This window comes from Doryrhamphus excisus, linkage group LG8 (genome assembly GCF_037039965.1).
Source record: "Doryrhamphus excisus strain RoL-2023G ecotype Guam linkage group LG8, RoL_Dexc_Guam_v1.1, whole genome shotgun sequence".
NCBI classification, from domain to species: Eukaryota; Metazoa; Chordata; class Actinopteri; order Syngnathiformes; family Syngnathidae; genus Doryrhamphus; species Doryrhamphus excisus.
The window spans coordinates 9,282,418-9,308,126 of NC_136364.1; the positions used below are offsets into that span (position 1 = coordinate 9,282,418).

At 43.0% G+C, this 25,709-nt stretch overlaps 2 protein-coding genes across 13 annotated transcripts in view; one reads left to right on the forward strand and one right to left on the reverse strand.

Moving 5' to 3' along the window:
• Window positions 1-424: 424 nt before the first annotated feature.
• On the forward strand, window positions 425-3,596 carry ckmb (creatine kinase, muscle b). The gene is made up of 9 exons (XM_058081041.2): window positions 425-567; window positions 1,211-1,326; window positions 1,395-1,491; window positions 1,586-1,740; window positions 1,818-1,950; window positions 2,024-2,195; window positions 2,299-2,422; window positions 2,498-2,687; window positions 3,179-3,596. Exons 2-9 carry the CDS (start codon window positions 1,231-1,233, stop codon window positions 3,355-3,357), a joined length of 1,146 nt encoding a protein of 381 aa, XP_057937024.1. The 5' UTR covers window positions 425-567; window positions 1,211-1,230; the 3' UTR covers window positions 3,358-3,596.
• Window positions 3,597-4,581: 985 nt separating this feature from the next.
• Window positions 4,582-25,709, reverse strand: part of mark4b (MAP/microtubule affinity-regulating kinase 4b) — a 30,775-nt gene continuing 9,647 nt past the window's right edge. For 2 of the 12 annotated variants that reach the window (XM_058080841.2, XM_078792755.1), the window contains exons 2-19: window positions 22,362-22,559; window positions 21,891-21,944; window positions 17,765-17,813; window positions 17,620-17,685; window positions 16,324-16,394; window positions 15,984-16,040; window positions 15,609-15,845; window positions 15,361-15,480; window positions 15,185-15,284; window positions 13,470-13,579; window positions 13,217-13,397; window positions 12,921-13,141; window positions 12,144-12,247; window positions 10,608-10,889; window positions 9,772-9,854; window positions 7,942-7,986; window positions 7,703-7,724; window positions 4,582-5,860 (exon numbers count right to left, since the gene is read on the reverse strand). In XM_058080841.2, coding sequence (XP_057936824.2) covers window positions 5,527-5,860; window positions 7,703-7,724; window positions 7,942-7,986; window positions 9,772-9,854; window positions 10,608-10,889; window positions 12,144-12,247; window positions 12,921-13,141; window positions 13,217-13,397; window positions 13,470-13,579; window positions 15,185-15,284; window positions 15,361-15,480; window positions 15,609-15,845; window positions 15,984-16,040; window positions 16,324-16,394; window positions 17,620-17,685; window positions 17,765-17,813; window positions 21,891-21,944; window positions 22,362-22,559 — 2,334 coding nt within the window. In that variant the 3' untranslated portion in view covers window positions 4,582-5,526. Of the gene's footprint in view, window positions 7,725-7,941; window positions 7,987-9,771; window positions 9,855-10,607; window positions 10,890-12,143; window positions 12,248-12,920; window positions 13,142-13,216; window positions 13,398-13,469; window positions 13,580-15,184; window positions 15,285-15,360; window positions 15,481-15,608; window positions 15,846-15,983; window positions 16,041-16,323; window positions 16,395-17,619; window positions 17,686-17,764; window positions 17,814-21,890; window positions 21,945-22,361; window positions 22,560-25,709 lie in introns of all 12 variants that reach the window. The other 10 variants (XM_078792753.1, XM_078792757.1, XM_058080842.2 and 7 more) reach the window with 10 other exon arrangements.

Below are 25,709 nucleotides of genomic sequence, written 5' to 3' on the forward strand. Positions count from 1 at the left end.
AATGCTAGCAGAGCGAGGCGGGGAGCTTTGAGAGCAATTAGTGCAAAGCTTCAAAGCTGCAAAGGGGGCATTTTAGGGAAGTCCATTTTAGGGAAGTTAGCATTTTTGTCTTTGGTGAGGAGCCCCATTTAGGTTCCTAGCTGCACGCCATTTAGTAGAGAAATGACCCAAAAAAACCTCTCATGACTTTCTTCATTTTCAACAATCTGACATTTTAAGTTGATGTAGTTTGGGGTCAGACACGGCTAGACATGATTCCCGTGCGTGCAGGTTCTACTGGATGCAGCAGGCCGTGAGGTGAAAGGTTGGAGGGTCCAGGCTTGCAGCTGTCGCCCCGCCTCTCCACTCCACTCCAACGTTGTGCGACGTACGCTCCTCGTTGCCTTTTTTACAAAGCGAGGCCCCCCAGCCGCGTCCAATCACACAAGGGGTTCGCTCAGCCAGTCGGGGCGGAGGTCCCGGTATAAAAGTGGGAGTCCAACACCTGGTACACTCGGGCAACCCCTACACTCGGTGGACAGGATCTGATCCCGGGATCTGTTATCTCCTTTCTTTTCTCCCAAGCAGGTAAAACAAAGACGGTTGAGACACTTTCATCTCGTAATGTCTACTTTATGTCATTAAGTGACCAAAAAAGGGTAACAAAAACGCTATCATTTAGCTCTTTGAAGGTCAGTTTTCTTGATGATCTCGTTTGCATGCGAGGTTGACTCAAAACAAAAAAAGCGAATGCAAGCGTAATTTACTGCTCTTCATTGTATTTGCATGTATGTATTTATAATACGCCACTCCTCCAATTGCAACAGATGCACTAGTAAAGTTCTTTAAAGGGGGGCAGAAGGTGCCGCAGGGGGTGTTGCAGGCTGTGGGAGGGGCTATTTGGATATTAATAATCTTAGTGGAGGGTGAGCAGCACAGCTGAGAGAGACACTGACAGAGAAAGATAACCCTTTGACCTTTAAACACTTAATGGGTTCTCTATTTTGGATGCAACGTAAGAGTGGTCCAATCAGAGAGAGCGATAGTTTAGCAGACACAATGAGAAGGTGTCTCCTCCTCACTCAAAGACTTGTCAACAAAGCACTGGAAGCACTCGGGGAGACGTCAGACAAGACTCATGGTGCTTTATTCCTGACGCCGCTTTAGAAAGATACTTCAAATAACATAACAAGATCATCATTACGAATACATGTGCTATGATTGCCCTCAGTCGGAGCAGGAATCGCAGCCATGGCAGCCAAGAACTGTCACAATGACTACAAGATGAAGTTCTCTGTAGATGATGAGTTCCCTGACCTGTCCCTGCACAACAACCACATGGCTAAGGTACACATAAAAAATCTCTAAGATACACTTTAGCCAAATATGAATGCTAACCGGTGCGCCCCCTACAGGTGCTGAACAAGGACATCTACAACAAGCTGAGAGGCAAGTCCACCCCCAGCGGTTTCACCCTGGATGACGTCATCCAGACCGGCGTGGACAACCCCGGTAAGCAGGGAACACGCTGGCATCCAGCCCTCAAAGATCTGGTCTAGCTCCTCAGCAAAGGTGGACCAAGTCCTTATACCAACTTCCCCCCCAGGCCACCCCTTCATCATGACCGTCGGCTGCGTCGCTGGTGATGAGGAGTCCTATGAGTATTTCAAGGAGCTGCTGGACCCCGTCATCTCTGACCGTCATGGTGGATACAAGCCCACCGACAAGCACAAGACCGACCTGAACTTCGAGAACCTGAAGGCGAGTTGTTCAGAGATGTGATGGATAGTCGCCACGACGACATGTTGACTAAATGGTCATCTTCTTTGTCCGGGTAGGGCGGAGATGACCTGGACCCCAACTACGTGCTGTCCAGCCGTGTGCGTACCGGCCGCAGCATCAAGGGATTCACCCTGCCCCCCCACAACAGCCGTGGCGAGCGTAGAGCCATCCAGAAGCTGTCCATTGAGGGTAAGGGTCACATGGTGTCTGGTCTAAAAGTACCCCTCAGGGAGTGTGACTAACGTCCTTGTCCACCCCCCAGCCTTGGCCAGCCTGGAGGGCGAGTTCAAGGGCAAGTACTACCCCCTGGACGGCATGACCGATGCCGAGCAGGAGCAGCTGATCGCTGATCACTTCCTGTTTGACAAGCCTGTGTCCCCCCTGCTGACCTGCGCTGGTATGGCCCGCGACTGGCCCGACGCCAGAGGCATCTGGTGAGGCTCCACCACAAGAGACAGCCTAGGACAGGACATGAGTAGTGGTTGTTCTAGAACACTACCTTGTGGTACTCCTACAACTTGAGCTATTCTGCTGCAGGCACAACGACAACAAGACCTTCCTGGTGTGGGTGAATGAGGAGGATCACCTGCGTGTCATCTCCATGCAGAAGGGAGGCAACATGAAGGAGGTCTTCAGGCGCTTCTGCGTGGGCCTGCAGAAGGTAAACGCTGAGAGTTGACATTTCAACACGCATGTGAAGCTCTAAAGTAACCCTATTCGCTTCCGTCTTGGTCAGATTGAGGAGATCTTCAAGAAGCACAACCACGGCTTCATGTGGAACGAGCATCTGGGCTACATCCTCACCTGCCCCTCCAACTTGGGCACCGGCCTGCGCGGTGGAGTGCACGTCAAGCTGCCCAAGCTCAGCACGCATGCCAAGTTCGAGGAGATCCTGACCAGACTGCGCCTGCAGAAGCGTGGCACAGGTATTTTTGTCACGTCGGCTAGACCTCCTCCAAGCACACTTACACAGTTTGTTTTATTTCTGTCGTGCCAGTTATCTCAAGGTGCTTTTCATATGGTCCAAGTCTAGGACAATGCTCATCCCAGAAAAACTGAACCCGCATGATGAAGCACTTTGGTGATGGAGACAAGGAAAAACTCCTCAGACATTTAGAGATGCTTCACAACTTTTGGCAATGAAAACACAAACAAAACCAAAGTGTAGAGTCTATTGAGGTGGCTTCCTTACGAGGAACGTGGTAGAAACCTGAAGTGTCCACATCCAAACAGAGCTTTCCGAGTAGCATCAGTCTATTGTGGTCCACTTATCTTCTCTATTGCCTTTTCTCATCAAGGATCACGAGGGTAGCTTAGCTTTTTCTCTCGATGAGCTTTACATCAGCGTTAGCCTGAACCGTGCTGTCCAGTGTCGGGTTGTTGTGGTCCCGGCTGAGTCTTTGTCCCCTTCCTCCAGGTGGCGTGGACACAGCCTCCGTGGGCGGCGTGTTCGACATCTCCAACGCCGACCGTCTGGGCTCCTCCGAGGTGGAGCAGGTCCAAATGGTGGTGGACGGCGTCAAGCTGATGGTGGAGATGGAGAAGAAGCTGGAGAAGGGAGAGTCCATCGATGACATGATCCCTGCCCAGAAGTAAAGTGGACGGACGACAGTGACTATTTGTTGTTGTTTTTTTATATCACAAAAACAAAAATGAACGGGTAGCCTTGTTGTTAAAGTCTTTGGCGGACTTTGTGTAACAGATCTTCCTTTTCTCCAACTCCTTTGTACCATCCTGGGATCAATCCATCCGTAATCTCATGTACGCAACGTGAGGAATTATTTTTCTGGTTGTAAATTAGAACTGGACAAATAAACAATGCCCCATTTAACAAAGACATGTCTTCCTTTCTTGGTCCCATGAGGTTCATTCGGTTCTACGGCCACTTTTCAAACTCTCCATCGCTGCTGTTGGTTGTCCTCTTGTCCCAATGATGTTTGCTCCAGTCTAATCCGTCATGTGTTTTTCCCTTTTGCTCTGGTCCGGAATGGCGGATTTGGGCTGTTCCTGTTCTGCTTTGTGTTTCAAGACTGCAAGTGGGCAGTTGAAACTGTCCAGTACGGAAAAATAACTTTGGTCTGTTAAAAGAACTGATTAGAACAGTGGTGTCCAAAGTGCGGCCCAGGGGCTATTAACATTTTTATTATTTAACAAGAAAACTATTTTTTTTTAAAATCAGCAACAGCAAAAAATAAATAAAAATGAGCAGCAATGAGAAAAAGTGGTAATGTAAAGTGGTATGAGATAACAGAATGTCATTTTAGTATAAAAGTTGGAAAAAAAAGTTTTTGGAATATTAGATTGCGGGAAATCAAGTCAAAATTTGTGAAGAAAGTCCTAAATAAATATGAGAAGAAAATTTAACAATTGTAAAATGTAAAAAGCAGAGGGAATGGGAAAATAAAAACAGCTGAACTTTTATAAAAATAAAATCAAAATATTAGGGAAAAAAGCCCTACTCAAACCAGAAAAAAGTTGTAATTTTAGGAGAATAAACCAATTTTCATTTTATTAAAAAAAAAGAAATAATATATTTTTTCAATGTTGTAATCAAATGAGAAACAAAACAAAATAAAGTTGTAATTTTTGGAAAGTTAGGTTGGGCAAAAAGTTACAATATGATAATAAAGTCTAAATACAAGTAGACAAATTACTAAGATTATTTAAGAAGAAAGTTTTTGGAAAATTAAAAAAAAAAAGGGGGGGGGTGTGCTTCAGCAAAGCTTAGATTCCCCTGCTTTAGAACGTCTTCCTTTCTTGCCAGGAGACTAATTAGCCAATGAGAGAAGATCAGGAAAAGGATTAAAAAAACAGTAGAACATAGCTTGAAATTCTTTATTTGTGTCACAACACGTTTACCTCGGAGACATGCAGGACTGCAGCTCGATCTATCCGTCCGTGAAATGAAAGCCTTAAATGAAAACCCTGACGGCTACAAAGACACTAGCAGTCTTCAGTGGCCCGCTGAAGATGAGCCCAAAGTCATTGAATACCAAAAAGTTAAGACGGGCGTTGTAATTGGTTCACGTTCACACACCTTTAAACTCAGCCGTTGGTGATATTTTGACCAAACGTCACCGGTTTAAAAGTGCCTATAGAAGATAAACACACATCACAGCACACCACAGCACTTCTCAGGGCAAACGTTTACCACAGAGAAACTGAATTGAAGGATACGTGATTAAAGTTACCAGAATGTTCATGAAAAAAGGGCTAATCTTAACGTTGCGATGCGTGATGAGATTTCTGCTGAAAGATGTGTGAGCTTGAACCAACACTTCTAGCGGAACAGGAAATGAAAAAAAAAAACATGTAAAGTGTCTCTGCATTGCTGCATGTCTCCCTCAAGAGGCCGGAGGTCAGAGTGCATCACTACTTATTCATGTGAGGTCTGCTACGGACACTGTTGTCTGTCAAAGAATCAACTTAATGGACAAAGTTCCTGAAATCATGACTATAAATAGCAGCTCTTTAAAAAGGAATGATGTCAAATCTAATTAAAAAAAGAACACAAAGTTCTGTTCACTCAGCAAAAAAAAAAGTTGATGGGGTCCTTACTGTGGTGGTGTTTGTTTCAGCAGTCAACATGTCACAGCAGCCATGTGATTGGACAGTAGATGAGGGTCTTTGGCGGAGGCGAGGCGTCAGCAGTCACATCACTTAAAGGCCGAGCTAAAAGAAGGGACGGGGGAGGAGTGTGCACAGAGTTCTTCTTCCTCCTCCTCCTCATCTCTCGTCCTCACTTTGCCTCGCCTCCGGTCGCCCTCAGAGCTCCAGCTCCTTGGACACTTTGGTGGCGATGTCTCTGAACGCTAACGGCGCCCCCCACAGGCGCTTGAACCTGACGCCGCTGCTCTGGCCCAGCCCGCCGGGCAGCTGGCACACCTCGGCCTCGAAGGCCACGCGAGCGCCGGCCGCGCCGTGTGTGCACGACAGCAGGAAAGGCCCGGCCAGGTGGACCTGGCAGCCGCAGCCCTGAGCCGCCTCGCGCAGAGCTAGCACCACCTCGGCCGGGTCGCGGGGGCTCCGTACCCTCACATCCCAGCCGCATCGGGGGGTCCGGGGCTCTGCCGCTTTTTGATGCCCAGATAGATGGCGACTAGGTGGTCAGAGATGGGGAATATGTAGATGACAGACACGTATGGGTGGTGGTGGTGGTGGGGGGGCCAGAAGGGTAAATTGTGGACGTGAAGTTGTTAGAAGGTGGAAATGATGAATGGGGGGACATTTGAGGTGGTGGGAGTTTGATGGAGTGGAGGAGGGAGGAAGAAAATCATTAATATCAGCAAACACAATTACATGCCAATCGTTCTAACCACTGATTGCCCTCATATAGTGGCCTAGTTACTCAACTGCAGAGAGTACCAAGCATCTATCATGGGTAAGTACTTCCTACTTACTGGGTAATGCACTATTAGTATTGGGTAAGGTACTATGGTACTTGGTAATATTCAATGTTTCCCACAGGATTGCAAAAGGCAACATCGAATCTATTTGTGGTGGTCCAAATGTATTGATGGCGACCTGCCACAAATAAATAAATGAATAGAAAACACTGCTATTTGATCATAGTACATACATTATATGTTTTGCTGTATGAGTACCATATTATTTCGTTAGATTGTTGAAATGGCAGAGTGTCTTGCAACAATTACGTCTAATGATTGTATCATTCATCATTCAGTTATTAAAAACAGATTGAAATGCAATGAATACATTTCTTCTCTAACATCTACCATCTCCTTCACAACGAATCACATCCACCATGGGAGTCATTTCTAAACACAGGTCGGAAAAACATATCTAAAGTGTCTAAAGTGGGTGAAAAGAGACGGTATGATACTAAAAGATTTCATTTACAGCTTCATCTAGCAAAGTGGTTCTCAACTGGTGGGTCGGGACCCAAAAGTGGGCAGCAGGTTATTTTGAAGTACATTTAGCAATATTTTTTGTCATCTTCCTCCTTGGTATTTATTCATTGCATTTGATTTTGTGGTCTTATTTAGTGCAATTTAGATTTTTTATTTTCATTTATGCATTATTTGTATGCATGCAGATAATGTGTTCTTCCTCATTTCCTTGACAAAATGCCTTGTAAATTCTTCTGAAATGCACTTTGCACAGGTAATTATGTGTATTCTGTAATACACAGTAATCAGTCAAAAGATGACAAGTGATTTGATAAGAAAAATACCTTTGCTTGGTTTGACTTGGATAAAAAAATATCAATAAAATAATGAAGGAGTGAATTAATAGAAAAGTGTACAAAATAATAAAATAATGAAGGAATTAAATAAATACAAGTGTAAAAATAAAACCAAATAACAGAATTATATAAACGTGTAAAAAAATAAGAAAGAATTAACAGAAGGAATTAAATATAAAACTGTCAATGACTTAAATAAGTGTAAAAAAGATCAACGAAATAATGAAGAAATTAAATGAATGTAAATGAATATAAAGGTGTAAAAATTTACATAAAATTGACTGAATTAAATAAATATAAAGTGTAAAAAAACATGAATAAAAATTAAAGAATTGATTAAACATAAGTGTGAAAAAAGTACATTAAATTGAAGGAATTAAATGTAAAAAAGTGTAAGAAATAAAAATAAAATAATGACGGAATGAATTTAATATAAAATCTAATGTAGAAATTTTAAATAAAATTGGCAGAATTAAATACATATAAATGTGTATAAAATATAAATAAAAACAGAGGAATTAATTAAATATAAAAGTGTAAAAAAATAAATAAAAATTAAGGAATTAAATACATCTTAAAAGGGTAAAAAAAGTGCAAATAATGAGGGGTTAATATAAGAATGTAAAATGACGTAAAAGTGGGTCGGTACAGAATTGGAAAATGTGGGTCCCAGGCTGAGACCATTTGAGAACCCCTGATCTACCACCAGCAGCCACGACAGTTAGCTAACGTTACCTGCTGCTGTTACCCTGAGACTCTGAGAGGAAACACACGCAACTTTCAGTAGAAGAAAACGTAAACAAGCTGCTTCAAGTCACAGGGATGGCATTTAAACACAATAAGTAACCTTGTGACCATTGTCGTCCAATCCATCTGAATGTGCTGTTTTTTTTCAAGTTCAATGCTACTAAATGACATTTCCAAAAGGTCTGCTGTAGCATGCGTGCGTGGAAAAACACAAGACGTGCACTCACCTTGTGACCGGAGATCTGCTGATTCTCTCAGGTTCGTCTGTGACCCTCAAGAAGAAGACAAAGGCGTCCATTAGAAAACAAACAGGTTAAAAACCATCACACACTTTCTGCAAGAGGGTCTACTCCAATCGCGACACAGAACATCAAGGCTCATCACTGACAAGTGATCAATGTAAACACCATGAAGAAATGAGGACGATGAGCCCACTGAAGATAAAGTCATGTGACGTGCTTCATGGGAATGCTTGACGCACTTCCTTGTCACTGCCACTAGGGGGAAACCGTTGCTACCACCCCCACCCTGCAGCTCCACTCATGCACACACACAACGTGGAAAGTTCATGTCCATTCCAGGAATTCGTGGACGGCTGGTAAGTGTGACTGAGGTCCTAATTTGCCATCTGACGTGTGTCGTTAGGTAAGAACAGCAAAAAGAGGCTGAGAGGAAAAAGAGAAGTGCATGATGGGAGGACAACAGCACCAGAAGAAGAAACACGAGCACCAGCTTAATGCAACAAAAGCGATGCAAGATGCTCGTTCAATAGCGGGATCAAGGCAGCTTAAGGGCCACTAATCTTGGTGGAAAAAAACGCAGCCACGCTTTGGCTCCGTCAGTCGGTACAGACGCAGTGTCACGCACTTTAAAGCTCTGGCTGACAAAATTAAACACAAAAATTGAGAACTGGTACTCTCTGCAGCTGAGTATACACCCAGTGGCCGCTGTAGGAAGAAATACTGTCTCTCCCTTGTAATAATTTATTTAGCCCAATGGCATTCTTATCACAAATCTGCCATGTGTGAGACACTAATAAAGCCCCACCCCCTATCCTGCCCGTCCTTGATTGCACTGACCTGCTGATTGGTGACAGCGCAACCTAACACATAAACCCTTATAACCCCAGGGCGCATGCATCAGACAAAAGTGCTAGTAACTAGTAACCTGTCAATAACTGAAGAAGCATCTTCAAAAATGACAATTTTAGCAGCAATGTATCTTCGGTATTTGTGGGGGCTTATGTTCTCAAAAATAAACTACAAGTCATTGAGACGCCGATAAAAAAAAAGTCTATTTTGAAACCAGAAACCAACAGGAAGTCATCAATTGCGACCAAAATATAAAAGTAACACACATGGAACACACATTGTAACTGCACACATAACAAAATAAACATTGACACACAAATATACAAGCAAAAGTATAGGCGGGCTTCCCAGCATGCCTTGCGGGTTACAAGTTAGTACTGTTTTGCATAAATGCTGGTGTCAGTATTTTGACTGGATAGCTCCTGTTGGTTTGTGATGTGAGAGTAAAGATGGGTGTAAAGATGAAGCTCATATAAAAGATCACCTCCTCAACTATTTCCTGTGTAGCTTAATCTTGACAAATGTAGGTTGGTAGGTTTTCTTACAACAAACTACCAGAGTATGGAGATTATAAACAAGAAATGGCTGGTTTTCCTCACAAATAAAAACAATTAAGAATGCTAAATCATGAATATGCAGAGATCCACTGCACACCAAATCAATTTGTTTTCAACCATCAGAGTGATGCTGCTCTTCCTCGTTCACCCTACAGGGGTCGCCACAGCTCAAAAGCCAATGCAGCAGACACAAACAGTGAAAACAGCAGCTGATCAGTTGTAGTCACACAAACATGCTGGGCTTTTTTTTTTATATGTGAATGCAATGTTCTTACAAAACCTGCCTGAATATTAAATGTGTCTTGCTTAACTCCAGCCGGCAACAGCAGACAAGACAGACGAAGACACGGATGGACAGACAAATAAGACGGACAAAAGCAGCCAGAAAACATGGGAAAGGAAGACTTACTAACTGTTTTTGTCCCTTGTGGGAGGGTGCAGCCCGACATGGATTTGTTTGAGCTCTGACGTTTAGAAGGGTCAAGAGTGACCCTGGGAGGAGACAAGAAGAAGAAGAAGAGATGTGGAATGGCAGAAGGAGGAAAAACAAAAGCAGAGTCAGAGCGACATTGAAGGAAAGAAACAGCAGTTGATGGAGGAAAAAACAACATGGAGATGACAGGAAATAAAGCAGAGGCAGAAGATTAAACTGTTGTGTCGAGAGAACAGAGGATGGCAGGTTGGCAGGTGACTGGCAGGGGAAAGCAAACCTTGTTAAAGAATCAAACAAACATTCAAAGCAACAACAGGAAGCTCAGAAGAAGTGACTCTTGTCCACCTCAGACGCACACCTGGTGCAATAATTTGGAGACGCCTTCTCATGCAATTACTAGGAATGGTGTCTCCAAACCTTTCACTTGTACTGTGCATGTCAATAATATAAAAAGGAGACGTTTTATCAAAGACAATTCTTCTAAAATATGTTGACTACAGCGTCTTCATGATACATTGTTGATACTGAGGTGGACAACTTTTAAAGCGTCCTTGGAAAAGAACAAAGCCTTGCATGTTAGTAGATGAGCAAAATGATCTTTATGTTGTAGTTTGTAGTGAAAGAAAGGTTCCTTACAGTCTGCTTGCACCACATTTTAGCATCAATATATGAATTCAGATCCATTCACATAATCCATTGCCGTAATAACGTGCAGTTTGGAATCACTGCATTCACAAGATAGTACTAGAAAATGAGTCCATATCACTAGTCCACACGGTCCTTTTCCCTCCTCTCGCGGCCTCTCCGCTTACCTGCGGGTCAACTTGGAGGTGAGCTTGCTCAGCAGGTTGCTTGTGGCGCGGGGGGTCCTGGTGCTGGGCAGGGGGCTGGTGTCATTCGACGACGTGGGATACGCCAGAGGGGCGTGCGAGGGAGGTCGGCGGTCCCTGATCTGCCCTCCGTGGAAAGTGCTCCTCGCCGCAGAGCCCCTGGAGAGACGCGAGGAGGGTGTGGAGGACGAGGAGGACACGCCCGACGCGCCGGCAATGCTGTGGGTGGAGGGGGAGGCCGGGGGCAGACGGTGGGATAGGGTACTGGAGGGGAAACAGAGGGAGTCGCAATTCTTCAGTGAAGTAAAAAAAAAAAAAATGAAGTAAATCATTTCCTGATTGAACTTCCATGAGGCCATTATTCTTGTGGGGCACACACACCCTCTGTACAAGCCCCCCCCCCCCGCCATGACTGCCTGCGGCTGCTTTTCATAACGCTCTAGATAGCGCTCGTGCACACACACACACACACACACACACATCAGACACTGCACAGTGAAAGCGTGAAGTACCTGCAGATCACAGCAGGGTGCACATATTGAATGACATGAGGCGAGAAACATGGAGAGCACTCTTGACGCCGCTACATGTGATAAACATTCCCAGCACTTTTTTAGGCATTAAAACAGAGCCCCTACAACACTTTTAACAGGTAAAAAAAAAAACTATAGAACTGTGCGTGTTCCCCTGCACGTGTTTGCCCCACCAAGCATCACTCTAGCATGGCATCACATTGACAAAGCCTAGCGGGCAACAGGGGAAGGGGTGGAGGTTTGATGCGGGCACAATGCCAGTCGCTACTTCATCACAACATTTCCTACCACCTTGTTTGTGTCCTTGCTCTTGCTTCCTAACTCAGTCTAGCTTTTAACACGGTTCTTCAGTACCGCAAAATCAAAGTCCTTATGGAAGTCGTGTCTGAATGTAAAAGACCCAGGCGGTCTGGGTCCACCTACTTGATCCTGGGCTGCATTCACACTTGACCAATCAAACTGTATCAGCAAGGGCAAACTAGACTAGCGTTCTTTTTAACCTGACCAAACATGACAAGTGTGAGCGCACCGCGATGAGGAGGACTGAAAGGAGACAAGTGTGCCGCGAGTGAAAGACATGGACAGAATGGGAAGAGGCGATGCTGTCTGACACACTGTGAGACTGAGAAGCAGACCGCCATCTGTCATAACAAAAACACACAGCACATTTTGGCTGTGTACACACTGTATGAGCCCTTCATGCTATCCTAAAGAGACTTTAAACACACGAGACAAATCTCTGGTATAACTTTATATCAGTATATCCGGTATAAAAGAATGAGTGAATCCTATAGTAGGGATAGTATAGTAGGTTGATTTCAAAACAATACTTGCTTGATATAAGATTATTGTCCAAACAAAGACTTCCACAGTGGGTTAGAAACATTATGAGCTGCGTACATTCAAAGTGTTTGGACAAGTTGACAGTGTTATTCCTTCCCATCCTGCACTTCAATCCAATTAAATGTGAACTTAGGACACCTACCTGTTTTCTTTGCCGTTCTGCAGCAGGGAGTGTTTGTCAGTGCTGGAGCGGTCCGTGCACACATATGTATTCCTTCGAGTCATGGCACTAGCAGAGACGTTATTCTGGGATAAAAAAAAATAAATCATTTATATATCATCAAAGGGCCTGCTTCACACCAACACAGAGGATCAAACTGTTCCAGTGTAAGAAGCACTTTCACCCGCCATCATCGACAAAACATAAACAACATCCACCTCAGCATGGACTGGCTCTTTAAATCCCTACAAGAGTTGATCTCAGGTTCTTCTAGCCACATTTGCCTGATACTTACAGTACATATCATCCATTTACAGCAGGGCTCTCAGACTTGCAGCCTACTTGACATCAAGGTTTAGTGTTAGTGTGGCCCGTGGTCACTTTATGTCAACTTAAAGAGGCTCTTTAATTGGGCAAGCAAGAGCCAATAGCTCGTCACACCGTGAAATGAACACGATGCAAACATAAAAATGCAACAGATAAATACACTCCCATAGGACAACCACTACTACTATGGGGCATCATAAACTACAACTGGGCAACTTTTTACAAAACAAGTACCGCAAGGCATGCTACAATAGATCAGATGTATTTTTTATGTGCAATACAAGATCTCTCTCAGACTACCTCTGGTGGTCCACAGCTAAGTTTGGCTTGAGACCCCTGACCTAAAGCTAGGACTCTCTCTCCACACTGCATGCATCACAGCATCCTCAACTCCACTTGGTTTGTTACATGAGGAGATTTTTCTGCGTTTACCGTGGTTGAGTTGGCCTCCCTGCGTCGGTCAGGTATTTCCGCTTTATTTGGATTGTGAGCGGAGCTGACCATGGGACTGGAGGGGGCCGGGATGCTCCGTGAGCTAACAGTGTTGTTGCTGGGCTTGCGGACCGATAACCTCTCCTCTTTGAGCGCCGCTCCTTCTCCCACGCCACTGGGACTGCGCTTGGGGTGTGCAGACCCGGAAGCAGCCGGACCACCTAGGAGACAAGAGAAGTCACGAAAAAAGCAGACGACAAGGCTACGATGTGCAGATCTTAAGCGGCCGCACGTACAGAAGTCAGAGTGTCGTCTCTGGCGCTGGTAGGTGGAGACACTGCGTTGTGGCTTGTGGGCTGACGAGGATGTCGTGCCAGAGGAGGAAGTGGAGTGTTTGCTGGTCCCGTTGGTGAGGGTGCTGGGCCGGACTCGAGCGAGACTGAGATTGCTGCCGGACCGGGACACGCTGTTTTCAGCCTGAGACCACAAACACAGTGATGAGAATACATTTCAGAGCTTCCAGAAGAATCAAGATGTTCATGCCCTCACCCCAGTCTTGCGTGCTAGTAGCAGGTACGTGGCTGTCACTTCATTGTACTTGTGACTGACCAGAGACTCCCTGATCTCATCTCTGGTGAAGCCCATCCCCACCATCACATCTGGAACAGGACCATCAAGGGTAAAGTGATATTAATGCAGTCACACAACATGAGAATTTGGGCCATTCAGAGGGTCTTTAAGTAGGGTTGGGCATTGAGTCACGAGCATCGATGAAAACGGAGACTAACATTCCGATTCTAGTTTCGATTCCTTTTGATGCCCACTTCGCCGACCAGAAAAAATAGCCACAAACAACAGCAAAGAAGAAGCCGGCGAGTACCAGCGACGAAGACGCTGATAAAAAAGTGTGGCTTAACTTCATAAATAAGAGCGGTCAACTCATCGCATGATTAATGCTCACACATTCATAGTGTAGAAAATCCACAGTACCTTGTATTTGATGCTCTATGGCGGACTTCCTCTAAGCCAGGGGTCTCAAACACGTGGCCTGCGGGCCATATTTGGCACTTGTTTGAGGCCCCCGCCTTGATATGAAAGTTTAATGTTAGTGCGGCCCGCACAAGTCTGATATGGATGGTGTATGGTATCATGTACCCAGAAAAAATTATTACATTTGATTAATGTTCATGTTAAACATTAAATAACTGTTAATAGTTATCCTCCCTATCCGTGTGGAAGTGGTAAGTTTTTGGCCTTTTAAGTTTAAAGGAAATAACTTGAAGGCTACCGTTTAGGTCGCTAGCTCTCTAGTTTGCGAGTTAGCATGTGTCTCAAGACCCTGCAGTTGCGCAATATGTTGTAAATAAAAAGAATAGAAATGTGACTATAGTGGTGTTTTGTCATGTCTACAGGGCTTTAATAATGCTTTGTTAATTTTAATCTGAAAAAAATAATTTGTCTACCCACCAACTATATGTGGTTTCTTAAGTTTTTATTATTTGCTGTTTTATTATTATTATTATATTATTATTATTATTATTATTATATTCATTTATTTATTACTGATTGATTTTATTCTTGATTTGTTTATTTATTTTTCATCTTATTTTGTGTAGAAAAATAAAATTGTAGAAAACCAAAGCGAAGTTTTTAAAAAAATTTTGTTTTTAATAAATTAGTTTTTTTTTTTTTTTGGGAAAACCTGATGTGGCCCAGTCTCACCCAGACCCTAGCTCCAGTGGCCCCCAAGTAAATTGGAGTTCAGACCCCTGCTCTAAGTAATCAGAATCCAGGAAGTCAAAGAATAAATGACGTTCGTCTCAAGCCGATGTAACCCCAGGGTTTCAGGATGCTAGCTAATTTTGGTATGAATAAAGGACAGGAGCTACGGCCACAGCTCGTTTATTCATTTGCACAGTAAGTCTTTGTTTGCAGCAGTCAAGGGACCTTCTCAACTCGCACAAAAGACTTCCGGCTTTCACAATAAAAGCGCTTCATCTTTTGTGTACTCTTGTAAAATTAAACTTCCTAACATTTACATTCACGTTGATTATTTGTATACTGGTTGAAAATAGTAAAGTTGATAAAAAGCTTATATCATTTAACAATTCATGGAGACGTTCAGATATTTAATTTCAAAACTAACTCATTTAAACCATTCCAACTTTTGTGACCTTGCCTCTTAAAAGCTTTGGAATCGAGAATCGTTTGGAGTCGGAATCAAACTGATGGCCAAGTATAGTTTTTAGGGTATTTTTACTGACCGATGCGAGTGGTATCGTTGAAGTCCTCCTCAGGCTCTGTGTGAGGCTTCAGCTCTTCTCCGTCGTAACTCACGTTCAGCCACTTGTCCTTCATAATTTGCTGGTAAAGACAAGGACAGATGAACGCCGATGAACACAACATAAACAGAAACCCATTTTATGTACTTCCTGCTCACCTCCAGAGAACAGCGCTTGGAAGGGTTGAGGACGAGGAAGCGGCGCAGGATTCCCTCACAGTCTGTAGACATGTAGAAGGGCACGCGGTATTTCCCTCTCAGGACACGCTCTCGCAGCTCCTGAAGGAAACATCCACACAAGTTGAATTTCAGACATCCGATTTGATAAAGAAACATAATTGTGGCATAACGGAAACTGTGTTAGCTTTATGTTTGGGACTACCTAACCAAACCGTCACTTTGCCCACCTTCAGGTTTTGTCCGTCAAAGGGCAGGGACCCGCTGACCAGCGTGTAGAGGATGACGCCCAGGCTCCAGATGTCCACCTCTGGACCGTCGTACTTCTTCCCTTGGAAGAGTTCCGGGGCAGCGTAAGGCGGAGAGCCACAGAAGGTGTCCAGCTTGCTGCCGGCTGTGAACTCGTTGCTGAAGCCAAAGTCGGCGATTTTGATGTTGGAGTTGGCGTCGAGTAGCAAGTTCTCCGCCTGAAGGAACCAACATGGACAGTGGAGCATGACATCAATTTACATTTATGTTAACTTGACAGTGCTGCCAGAATTCAACAAGTTGTTTTTTTTAAAGGCATGGCTGATATTTAACATGAAATTATGGTGCATGCTCACCTTCAAGTCTCTGTGAACAATGTGCTTCTGATGGCAGTAGTGCACCGCTGACACAATCTGTGGAAAGAACAGAAAATGTGCTTCATGTACGACGCTGCAGAACACATCGAACATCTGAATTTCCCACCCACTGTTTGTTTTATTATGTCTGCACCACAGTGGAAATGTCTGTGGTGGTTTTTGCGTCATACTGTCCCACTCGCCTGCGCTAAATTATAGGCCAACTCTTACTGGTGCACATATCATCTTCAGCCACTTATTCATAATGAATGTATGTCTACTGTTCCTTTGTCATTCGCCACAATTAAAATGTGGGGTGAGGCGTGTGTGGTGAGCTGACCTGTCTGAATTTGGCTCGGGCTTCTTTCTCTTTCATCCTGCCATGAGACACGAGATAGTCAAACACCTCCCCTGTAAGGAAAGACAGGATTAGGATCCCTTCAACCAAACCAAAGCTCAGAGGAGATCATTCATTCGTTCATTCAATCATCTTTTTTTGATTTAAAAAAAATGGAAATAAAAAATTATTATTAAATGCAACCCTAATCTACAAAGCCTCCTAAACATGAGTGCACTCCAGCTTTACAAAAAATGCAGCTGTGATTGTTTACAACAGTAGAGATCAAACTTTTCTCACAAAAAATTGAAGGATGCGTGGGCCAATTAAATAAAAAACAAAACAAGCTTCGGGCTGAAAATGGCCCTCGGGCAGCACTTTAGAGACCCAAGTGTCAAGTGAGAGTGTCTCTGCATGAGCAGCTGCACTGTAAGCTAACATGATGTATGTGTTGGGTGGGGGGGACCAGCTCCTTGTTAGGTATTAGAGGCAAGATAGAGTCCAGCACAGCCAGATGAAAAAGATCAAGAAGGAGAAGCAAGGAAAACAGAGGCATTAAAAATAGGAGCACACTGGAAGCAGCGGAACAGTGTTTTCAAGTGAGGTAAAAGAGCGTAAAGACAAACAACTGATGGGGTCTTTCATGGAAACTCAAGATAGTAACGTGCCCCTTTCAAAAAAAAAAAACACATGACTTGAAGGCACTACAAATGGCCCCCCCAAAAATAATTACTTCCTCCCCATTTTCTTAATAAATTCCTCTCAAGGTACCTTGGACATATAATTATGTGGAGTAATGTTTCCATAGATGTCCGTTTTAACAACAAATTAATTTGCTTTTGTTTAAAAAAAACACTCAGAAATGACAAAAAAATAAACATAGCTAAATATGTTTAAAAATGTGTAAAAAATGTTTTTTAAAAAATTATTTCAATAAGTGTAAAAAAACATAAAATAAGTGTAAAACTAAATAATACATTTTTAAAATGTATAAAAATATAAATAAAAATTATTTAAGCTTACTTAAGCAAAAAAAAACTTCAATAAAACCGTAACTATAATCTAAATATTATACAAATTAAATATGACTTAACTAAATGAAAAAAATACCATTAGAACATTGGAAAATGTGGGTCCCGGGTTAAGACCATTTGAGAACCCCTGCTTCAATACAGTGCCCGGCCCCCCCAAAAAAAGTCATACACACTTGCAATATTTGGTTGCCAAAAATGTTTTTTGCTGATTTGTGAGCAATTTAGCAGACAAAAAAATGAATAGGCTTCATGAAGTGCCACTCACCCCCGCTGGCGTACTCCATGATGAGGTAGAGTGTCTTCTCTGTCTCGATGACCTCAAACAGCTGGACTGTAACACGCAGAGGAGGATTGTCACTACATAAAACACAAGTTAAGACAACACACCACAAAACACAATCGCAACTCACCTATGTTGGGATGGTTGAGAGTTTTCATGATGCGTACCTCACGAAACAGCTGGCAAAAATAAAAATAAAAAAAATTAAAGAAAATTGTTCATCACACAGCTGAAATAACAGTCGTAGCCCGTTTTTTGTGCAGGATTTGTTTGAAAATCAAAACGTAGGAAACCCAAGGCAATCAACATGTTCCAGACAACCAAAAACATGAACAAAAGCACACTTTATATACAATCATGGTAGTCACATTCACGCTTTTTCGTTAAACAGTAGCATATCAGAAAAGTAATTCATCGCTTTCTTCATCTACCCCCTTCCATAATGAAACCACTGAAGTCGTCTTCTTCAGAAATTGAACAGCAGTTCCATCATCACACACTTTGTCAGCCTCTCTCTTTTGTCATCACTCTTAGTGTCAATATCATGTTGAGACAAAGTAGCCCTGATGTTTGTGCTGTCCTCTTCATCACGCCATAGTCCAGACTTTCGGAAGCCGTTGGTGACATTTTTTGACACTGCCTCACGCTGTCAGAGTTCCAGTGGCGGACTAAGCAAAAGTTTGCACCTTGAACCTAACTTGAAAGCTGCATTATAAGCATTTCCTTGTGTGTTTTCCATTACACACACACACAGAAACACAACCACTAACCTGTGAAAATACTTTGAATGGGTGAGTACGGTATGGTTTCTGAATACATTATATTTGTACTTTAGCTCATTTAGCCATATTTATGCTTGAAATGTAAATTTAGACCAAAACCACCTTTTTAAACTATTGATAGACACCCTGAAACAGTGACATGCTTTTTCTTAAATGAATACATATTAGGAAAACGTGTGATAAAATGAATTAAGTCACGAAAGTGGACAACCTATCCACCTTTACACCCAGTGCCCCCCTGGGGAGTGCGAAATGACGTCCTCCCCCCCACGCAACTTTTCTGCTTCCTTAAAAAAAAGCCTTTTAAGAGATTAAAGCCTGTTGGCTGGCCGTTTGTTTGAAAAGTGTAAAATTGTTTGGAATTGAGACGATAAAACAAGATGATGACTCAGCGACGCCTACAGGAAGCGCTTCATTCATCATGACTTCACAATTAGTGACGGTGTGAGACATGCTGACTCTACTAGGTAGAGTACTGTGAGTGTATAATGGATGGAAATGTACATGTAATAAACAGCTGGCAGTTGAAGCAAAAAGAGAACACGGGGAAGCGAAGAGAGCAAACGCATCAATAGACCCGATTGGAAGTCATATTGGACACATGAAATGAAGTAAGTGGAGCATCATCTGGTCATCTGTGTGCTTAAAGACAAATTAAGGGATAAGCCTGTCCTCCGTCACCTCCCTGTTAAATGTTCCTTCTTTACATGTAGTCTTCTAAGGTGGAGGACTGCTGAGAGGAACCTTGTGTACTATGTTGTTGTGTTTGCAGCTGGAAGAGGCAGAAAGCTTAGCTGTGGGGGAGCTTTCAGGATGTTCCTGAGCAAGCTATTGATCAACAATGCCATCAATCCATGACTTGATAGGCTGCCGCGCTGCACTGAATTTAGCATGCATGATGATGATGATGATTAATTTCGCTCAGGCTTTTCCGTCCCACTCTGCCGATAGAATAACTCCATGACTCTGCGGATCTTTCATTTACACTCCTTAAATCACTTCCTGGCTCTCTGCCGTGACAACAGCCCGGCGGTGTCACGGTTGTCATGACAACGCAGGTATTAATCCCCGAGGCTAAAGCTGCACACCCACAGCTGCTCTCTGTCATGGCTCCATTGGGATATGTGTGTGTGTGGTTGTGAAGGTCAGAGGTCAGTGGTGAGACAGCATAATTGCGACCTTACATGCTAATGCTATCTGGCCAGCATCACACCTTCCTTTTCATGCACATTTCCTCGAGTGGATCTCATTTAGTCTCTCTCGGCTGCGCAATATTTGATTCATACGTCGGGACGTCTGACCTGTTCAACCAGGCCAAGTGTCTCCTCGCTTTGGCCACCGCAGCCAATCACAAAATGTCAAAAACATAATTTTTAGATAAACTTCACTGCTGTTCCAAAGCATCACAATCCTGACTTGGCTTGTTCAACAAGACAGAATGTCAGTGTTGTGCTTGTGCTCCTTCTGCCCTCTCGCATCTTCATCGTCCTATTATTGCGTGTACAATCCCAACAAAGCACTCAGAGGCAACAATATGATGCTGCGCAGACACCCAGTGAAAGATGCTGCACACAATAGCAATGCATATAATTGCATTACACGTGCACACAAAAGGCAGAGAGGCGACTCGTCTGTTCTCTTCAGTTCTGCTCTCTATCTTGTCTTTCTCCCGTGCTGAGGCCCAACAACTCCCCACCTCAGCCGGGGCCCTTTTGTTTCGCCTGTCTGGAATTCAGCTCCCGGTTTAGGGGGCCAGTGCAGGGGATAAAGACCTTCCCAGCATTGGTTAGATGACGGCCTCAACACAGTCTCCCATGACCACGCAAACACTTTATCAAGCAGTCTTAGGGGAGCATTTACATGACAACCACCTACTTAAAATGGCAAGGTTGTTCTTTTGTGTTTTTGAACTCAAAGAGTCCAAGCATGGTTCAGTACTCGCCAACCAAAAACAACAATGGATGAAAAATGTACATTTTCTGCATTGCGGACCAGACATTTATGGCAAAGAAAGGGCCATTCAAGACAGGCTTTTGGATAAGACTCCAGAAGACAAGCAGCTGTCTATTCTTATTCTTACACAGCAAACTCCTCCAAGCATGCATTTATGCAAAAAAGGCCCTTCCCTAAAGTGTTCGTACACGGTTGGAAGTATACAATTTAGAAAAAAAACTATATAAGATGTAGAATGCAGATTCAGGGTCAACTAAGGACCCGAGTCCAACCCCTGCTTGAGTAATGAATCCATTGATTATATGGCACCAGTCAGCAGTAAAGTGTTAACGCTGCAGTGTTGGCCAGTATCTGGGCCAGATGGGAGCAACAGGCCAGACGCCATCAATACTCCCACGTTATCAAAAGCCAGCCTCAACATGTAAGCAAACCAACACAGTGCTCATCAATAGGCGAGGTGTGTGCATGTGGGATGCTGGTATCGATCGTGTATTCCCCGCAGTCAAGTTGCTGATAAAGTCAACTAATAACAAGACCCGGGTGACGTTTGCTCAGCACAGCCGACAAACAGAACAAAGGGTTGACTTTGTATGGAGTGTGAGAACACGAGCGGTCACACAGACTACCACCACGGTTCCGACAGAGTAGCAAAACCTTCATGTTTTATCTGAAGGCTTCTGTACGTTTGAGATAACACCACGGGGACGCTGGCACGTCCTGCAAAGAAATAGGGAGCTGCTCGAACACTTGCTGGTACTCCTCAGAAATCTATAAAGAACCATGGCTTTCAACCCCTTAAGAAAAAAAAACAAATATTCCTCCACAGTTCAGTTTAAGGTGAATATTCCGCTTTCTGAAACATTCAGAATAACCCGATACACAGAAAGCGTCATGACGGGTCTTCCTGTATCCATCAACAACAACAACAACAATACTGGCACGGCAGTACTGAGCCATCACCAGTACTTGACACTATTCTTTCTCAGTTTCTTCATTAATGGAAGGCCAGAATGTGAAGAAATAGGAAATGGTGCTGCAGCTGTACCTTCCATATCCATGCTACATGCACCAGAGCCCCCCCGGACGCGTTGGATGAAAGTTTGTGCGTGCAAACCCTACTTTGCGTAACTTCTGGCTCAACTTGTGATAGATTTCAGTACCTTTGTACTTTCTAGCATCTACAAAAGACATAATGTTCCTGTGCTTCGCCACACTAACGTTGTGGCTTGTTTCCTACTCATTCCAAAAGTGTGTTGCCATGTATAACACACATTCTTTTGATCAGGATATCCCTGATGTACAGATGTATACAGTACATGACCCAGTATTCAGGTTAGAAAAGCAGTCCAGGGGTAATATTCGGGTTATAGACACTAATATTTGGGTTTTTAAGAAGGTTATTAGGGTTTACACGGCAGTGCGCAACTGACTGCATATAAAAGTACTCATTATTAGAATAATAATTTTGAGTGTAGGCAAGTGGATTTTTAAAATTTGTTTTCCCCAAAACGTTTCACTCACCTTCTGCAGGCTGGTTGGGTTGAGTTGTGTTTTATCAATGATCTTTATTGCAACCTAAACAAGAGCCAAAAAGAAACAAGCGTCAATAGAACCATACTGTTAAGTAAAAACATAAATGCACACCTTCAACAGACTGAGGTATTTAGGTATTTAAGTGAAGCATTCAGCTTGTAATGCTGATTGTGAACACAAATGTCCTCCAGGTTCCATGACCCCAGTGGGGTCCCAGGGTGGACAAATACACCACAGTGTTTGACTGTGAGAAAATACAGGAAGTGAGGAGCCGCAAACCAACATGGATCAACAGGGACCTTGTCGAAGACTACGTCAAAGAAACACCACTGTTATTCACATGATTCACACACAGATCCTTTCATTGCTTTGAAACAAGTACGCTAATGAAAATGTAGGTCATTGCATTCATTGAAGATAGATAACAATGTACAGTGAATATATCTGGAAGGAACTCACCTCTCTGCCCGTCAGGATGTGTCGCGCCAGTTTGACCTTGGCAAAGTTGCCTTTGCCGATGGTCTTGAGCAGCCGGTAGTTCCCAATGTGCGGCTGTTCGTCCGAACACAATGCAATTGAGTTTCGACATCGGGCGCCCAGCGAACGGCTTGACCAGACTGTCCCTTTGTCTGAGCGGCTGGTGGACAGGGAGGTGTGCTGACAGGACAGACAAGAGACAAGACGGGCCGTTAGGATCAGCAAAGACATAAATGACATAGTAATGAGGTCCACTGCCACCAACTGCGGCTTTGTCCAGGAAATCATATATATTATATATATTATCATATATATTAACTATCATATATATATGATAGTTATCATAATATAATTATCATATATATATTTAGAAATAAAAATAAATAGTAATTTCTATACATTTGATCTGATGTAAGAAATAAACAATCGCACCTACTCCTTATCCATAAAATCCACAGTAGTGTGGCACAGAGAGAAATTATTTATGAATACTAACTAACGGTAAAATGAATTATGTATATCCTCTGCATATGGACAACATACTGCAGAGTGAATCAACATTTCTAATTCACTACATGGACGTGCATTTAAAAAATAAATTATTGCATGAATTGGGTTGTAGCTTTTTAAAATGAATGTCAATAAATGAGATCCTGTTGGACTTTTTAGACCTATTATGCCTTTTCCACTTTTCTGACATATAAATGTAGTATTCTCGTGATGAACGATGCCAAAGTGTCAGATAATGAGGTTTGTGCATTTGGAAGTGAGCCGTAAAAAAATTTTGTAAGGCTCAAAATACTCTGTTTCGAAAGGCGTGGTAAAACTGCCCCTTTGATGTCACAGAGAGGCGGACTTCTCTCTCTCTCCCTCTTTCTAATATATATATATATATATATATATATATATATATATATATATATATATATATATATATATATATATATAGGGAACGCCACATTTGTTTACAATTCCTAAAGACACCACCATAAGGCACAAGTGGTTGGAGTTACTGATTCCCTACCAGCAAATCAGCTCTTATACCATTTATCAACTCCAAAACAGTTCGCGGCACAAACCAGAAGTGTTTCTATGCACTCGGCAGTGTGACCAACCACAGCAGAGTGGGAGTGCCTGGAGGCGGGCTTTGATACATTAATAGACGCTTTAGCAGGAACCAGGAAAACAGCTGAATAGGTGCAGATTCTGGAAGAACTAGAACGCTTTCTCTGCTGGTTATTGTGTGTAGCTGCTCTATAAGAGTCAATAACTCAATACAAAGGGCCGAAAAATAAGCATAATACATTAGGTCCCCTTTAAAGGTTGGTGTTCCATAGAGATGCGACTGGAAACTATTGACATGTTTACTAATTCCTGCTACAGAAGGAGAAATAAGTACACATTTATGGATTGTATAACCCAAAAAACAGCAAACAACATAAGTAGCTTATGTCCCATGTAGAAAAGTATCAAACGACCATCTTTGAACAAGAAAACTTGGATTAAAACTGACTAAAAATAATTTGTGCCAAGTGTGATAAGTGGCCAACAATAACGGTGAATACAATGTTGCTGAATGCAACAGAGTTGTACAAGCAGTGAGGGGTTCAGTGGAGGCTTTGGGGTCAAGTGAGGTGAGTTGTTGCAACATAAACAGTGCGGACAAATCCCTCCATCTGCTGTGCAAACAAACAGGCCCTTTATAAACAAACTCGCTCCAGCTGCACTGGAAAGAAAAAGCTTCGCGACCAAAAGCTCATCTTGCAGAAAATGCTTTCCTCCAAATCTATTCCTTCACCTTCATAGTCTCATCCCGTCACCCTTCCCCCAATCACGCCCTCCACAACCGCCGTCTCTTCGTCTTGAGCCGCCCCCCCTCCCCCAGACGTTCCTTTCCCTTTACGCTGCTCTCCACGACTGGGCCCGCCCTCTCTTTTGTCTCACGGCACCATCATCATTTTGGGTGACCTTGCATCACTTTGAGCCTCTGCCGCCATCACATCACACCCCACCCTTCTTCCCCCTCCACCCACTTAGGACTGCACAATTCTGCATTTAAAAAAAGTCAATTTTCTTGCTCAGAAATGAGATTGGGATAGTCAGGGACAATTTTTTTCAACAGTCACATGTTCAGGGCCGTGTGATTACATTTAAATAAGTTACACAACTATTGTATTATTATTATTATTATTATTATATTTTCTGCTTGTTCTTCTTTCAAGAAACCTCCAATCATGATGTGCTATACATATCACTATATTGACAGTTACTATGGCACCCTTTATGTCATTGTATGGTCATATCAACTCGTACTTCGGTACGTGACAAAATATATATATATATATATATATATATATATATGTATATATATATATAAAATAAAAAAACTTAAACTATATTAGGAAAGCAGGAAGTGAACAAATGTAACAGTTACTGATTGTAAAAGTACCAGATGGAGGGGTAGGAGTTAATAAGCTTTGCTTCTTCCTACTCCTTTTGGACATGTGGAACTTTGAACTGATTATGTGATGCACTCAATTGGAATCTGATGCATGTTCAAATGAAATAAAACCATTACCAATGGTCTTTCTGCCATCAGACATGTCACTTTTGTGACAGAATTTAAGAGAAAGATAATCCATCCAGTCAAAAACACAACCCGCCTACTCACTCCAAAGTACATTCATGCACGTATGATATTAATGAATGCAATGTAGAACCAGGGCAGTGGAGCCAACTCGCCCTGGCTGGCAAGGCTCGCTGGGGGACGGCCAGAGCGAGGAGGAAGTGTGCGCTGTCATGCCAACGACAGTGAAGTGTGAATTCTTGACGAAACTGATTTGCATTCGTTTGTGATCATCATTTAGAAATGTGATTGCATGTTAGTGGGAAATTGACAATTTTTTTGTGTTGCCTATCCTTCAATTAATGTTTTAAATCAGCTTCTTAATAAGGTTTTTATATCCTGTTTTAATGTACGTGTACCCGTCGCGCCCCCATGCTGTTTTGATGCCTTTTCCTGTGTACCGGGGGGAATAGCATTCTTTTTCCAAATGTGTTCATACCATACTTTCAAGCCTTCTTGTACAGAAGGTATTCCTTCGAAGGAGTCGTCAATGAAATGATCACAGCAAAGGACAGAACTCTCGTTCTTTGCACTTGGTTTGTCCATTGTTGTCTTAAACCAGGGGTCTCAAACACGCGGCCCGCGGGCCAAATGTGGCCCGCAGGACATATATGGATTGATTTTCTGCAGTTCTGTGTCACCACGGAAAACTTGTGCATGACAAGGTTTGCTCCTTGCTACTTTGTTAACACGCTAGCAGACAG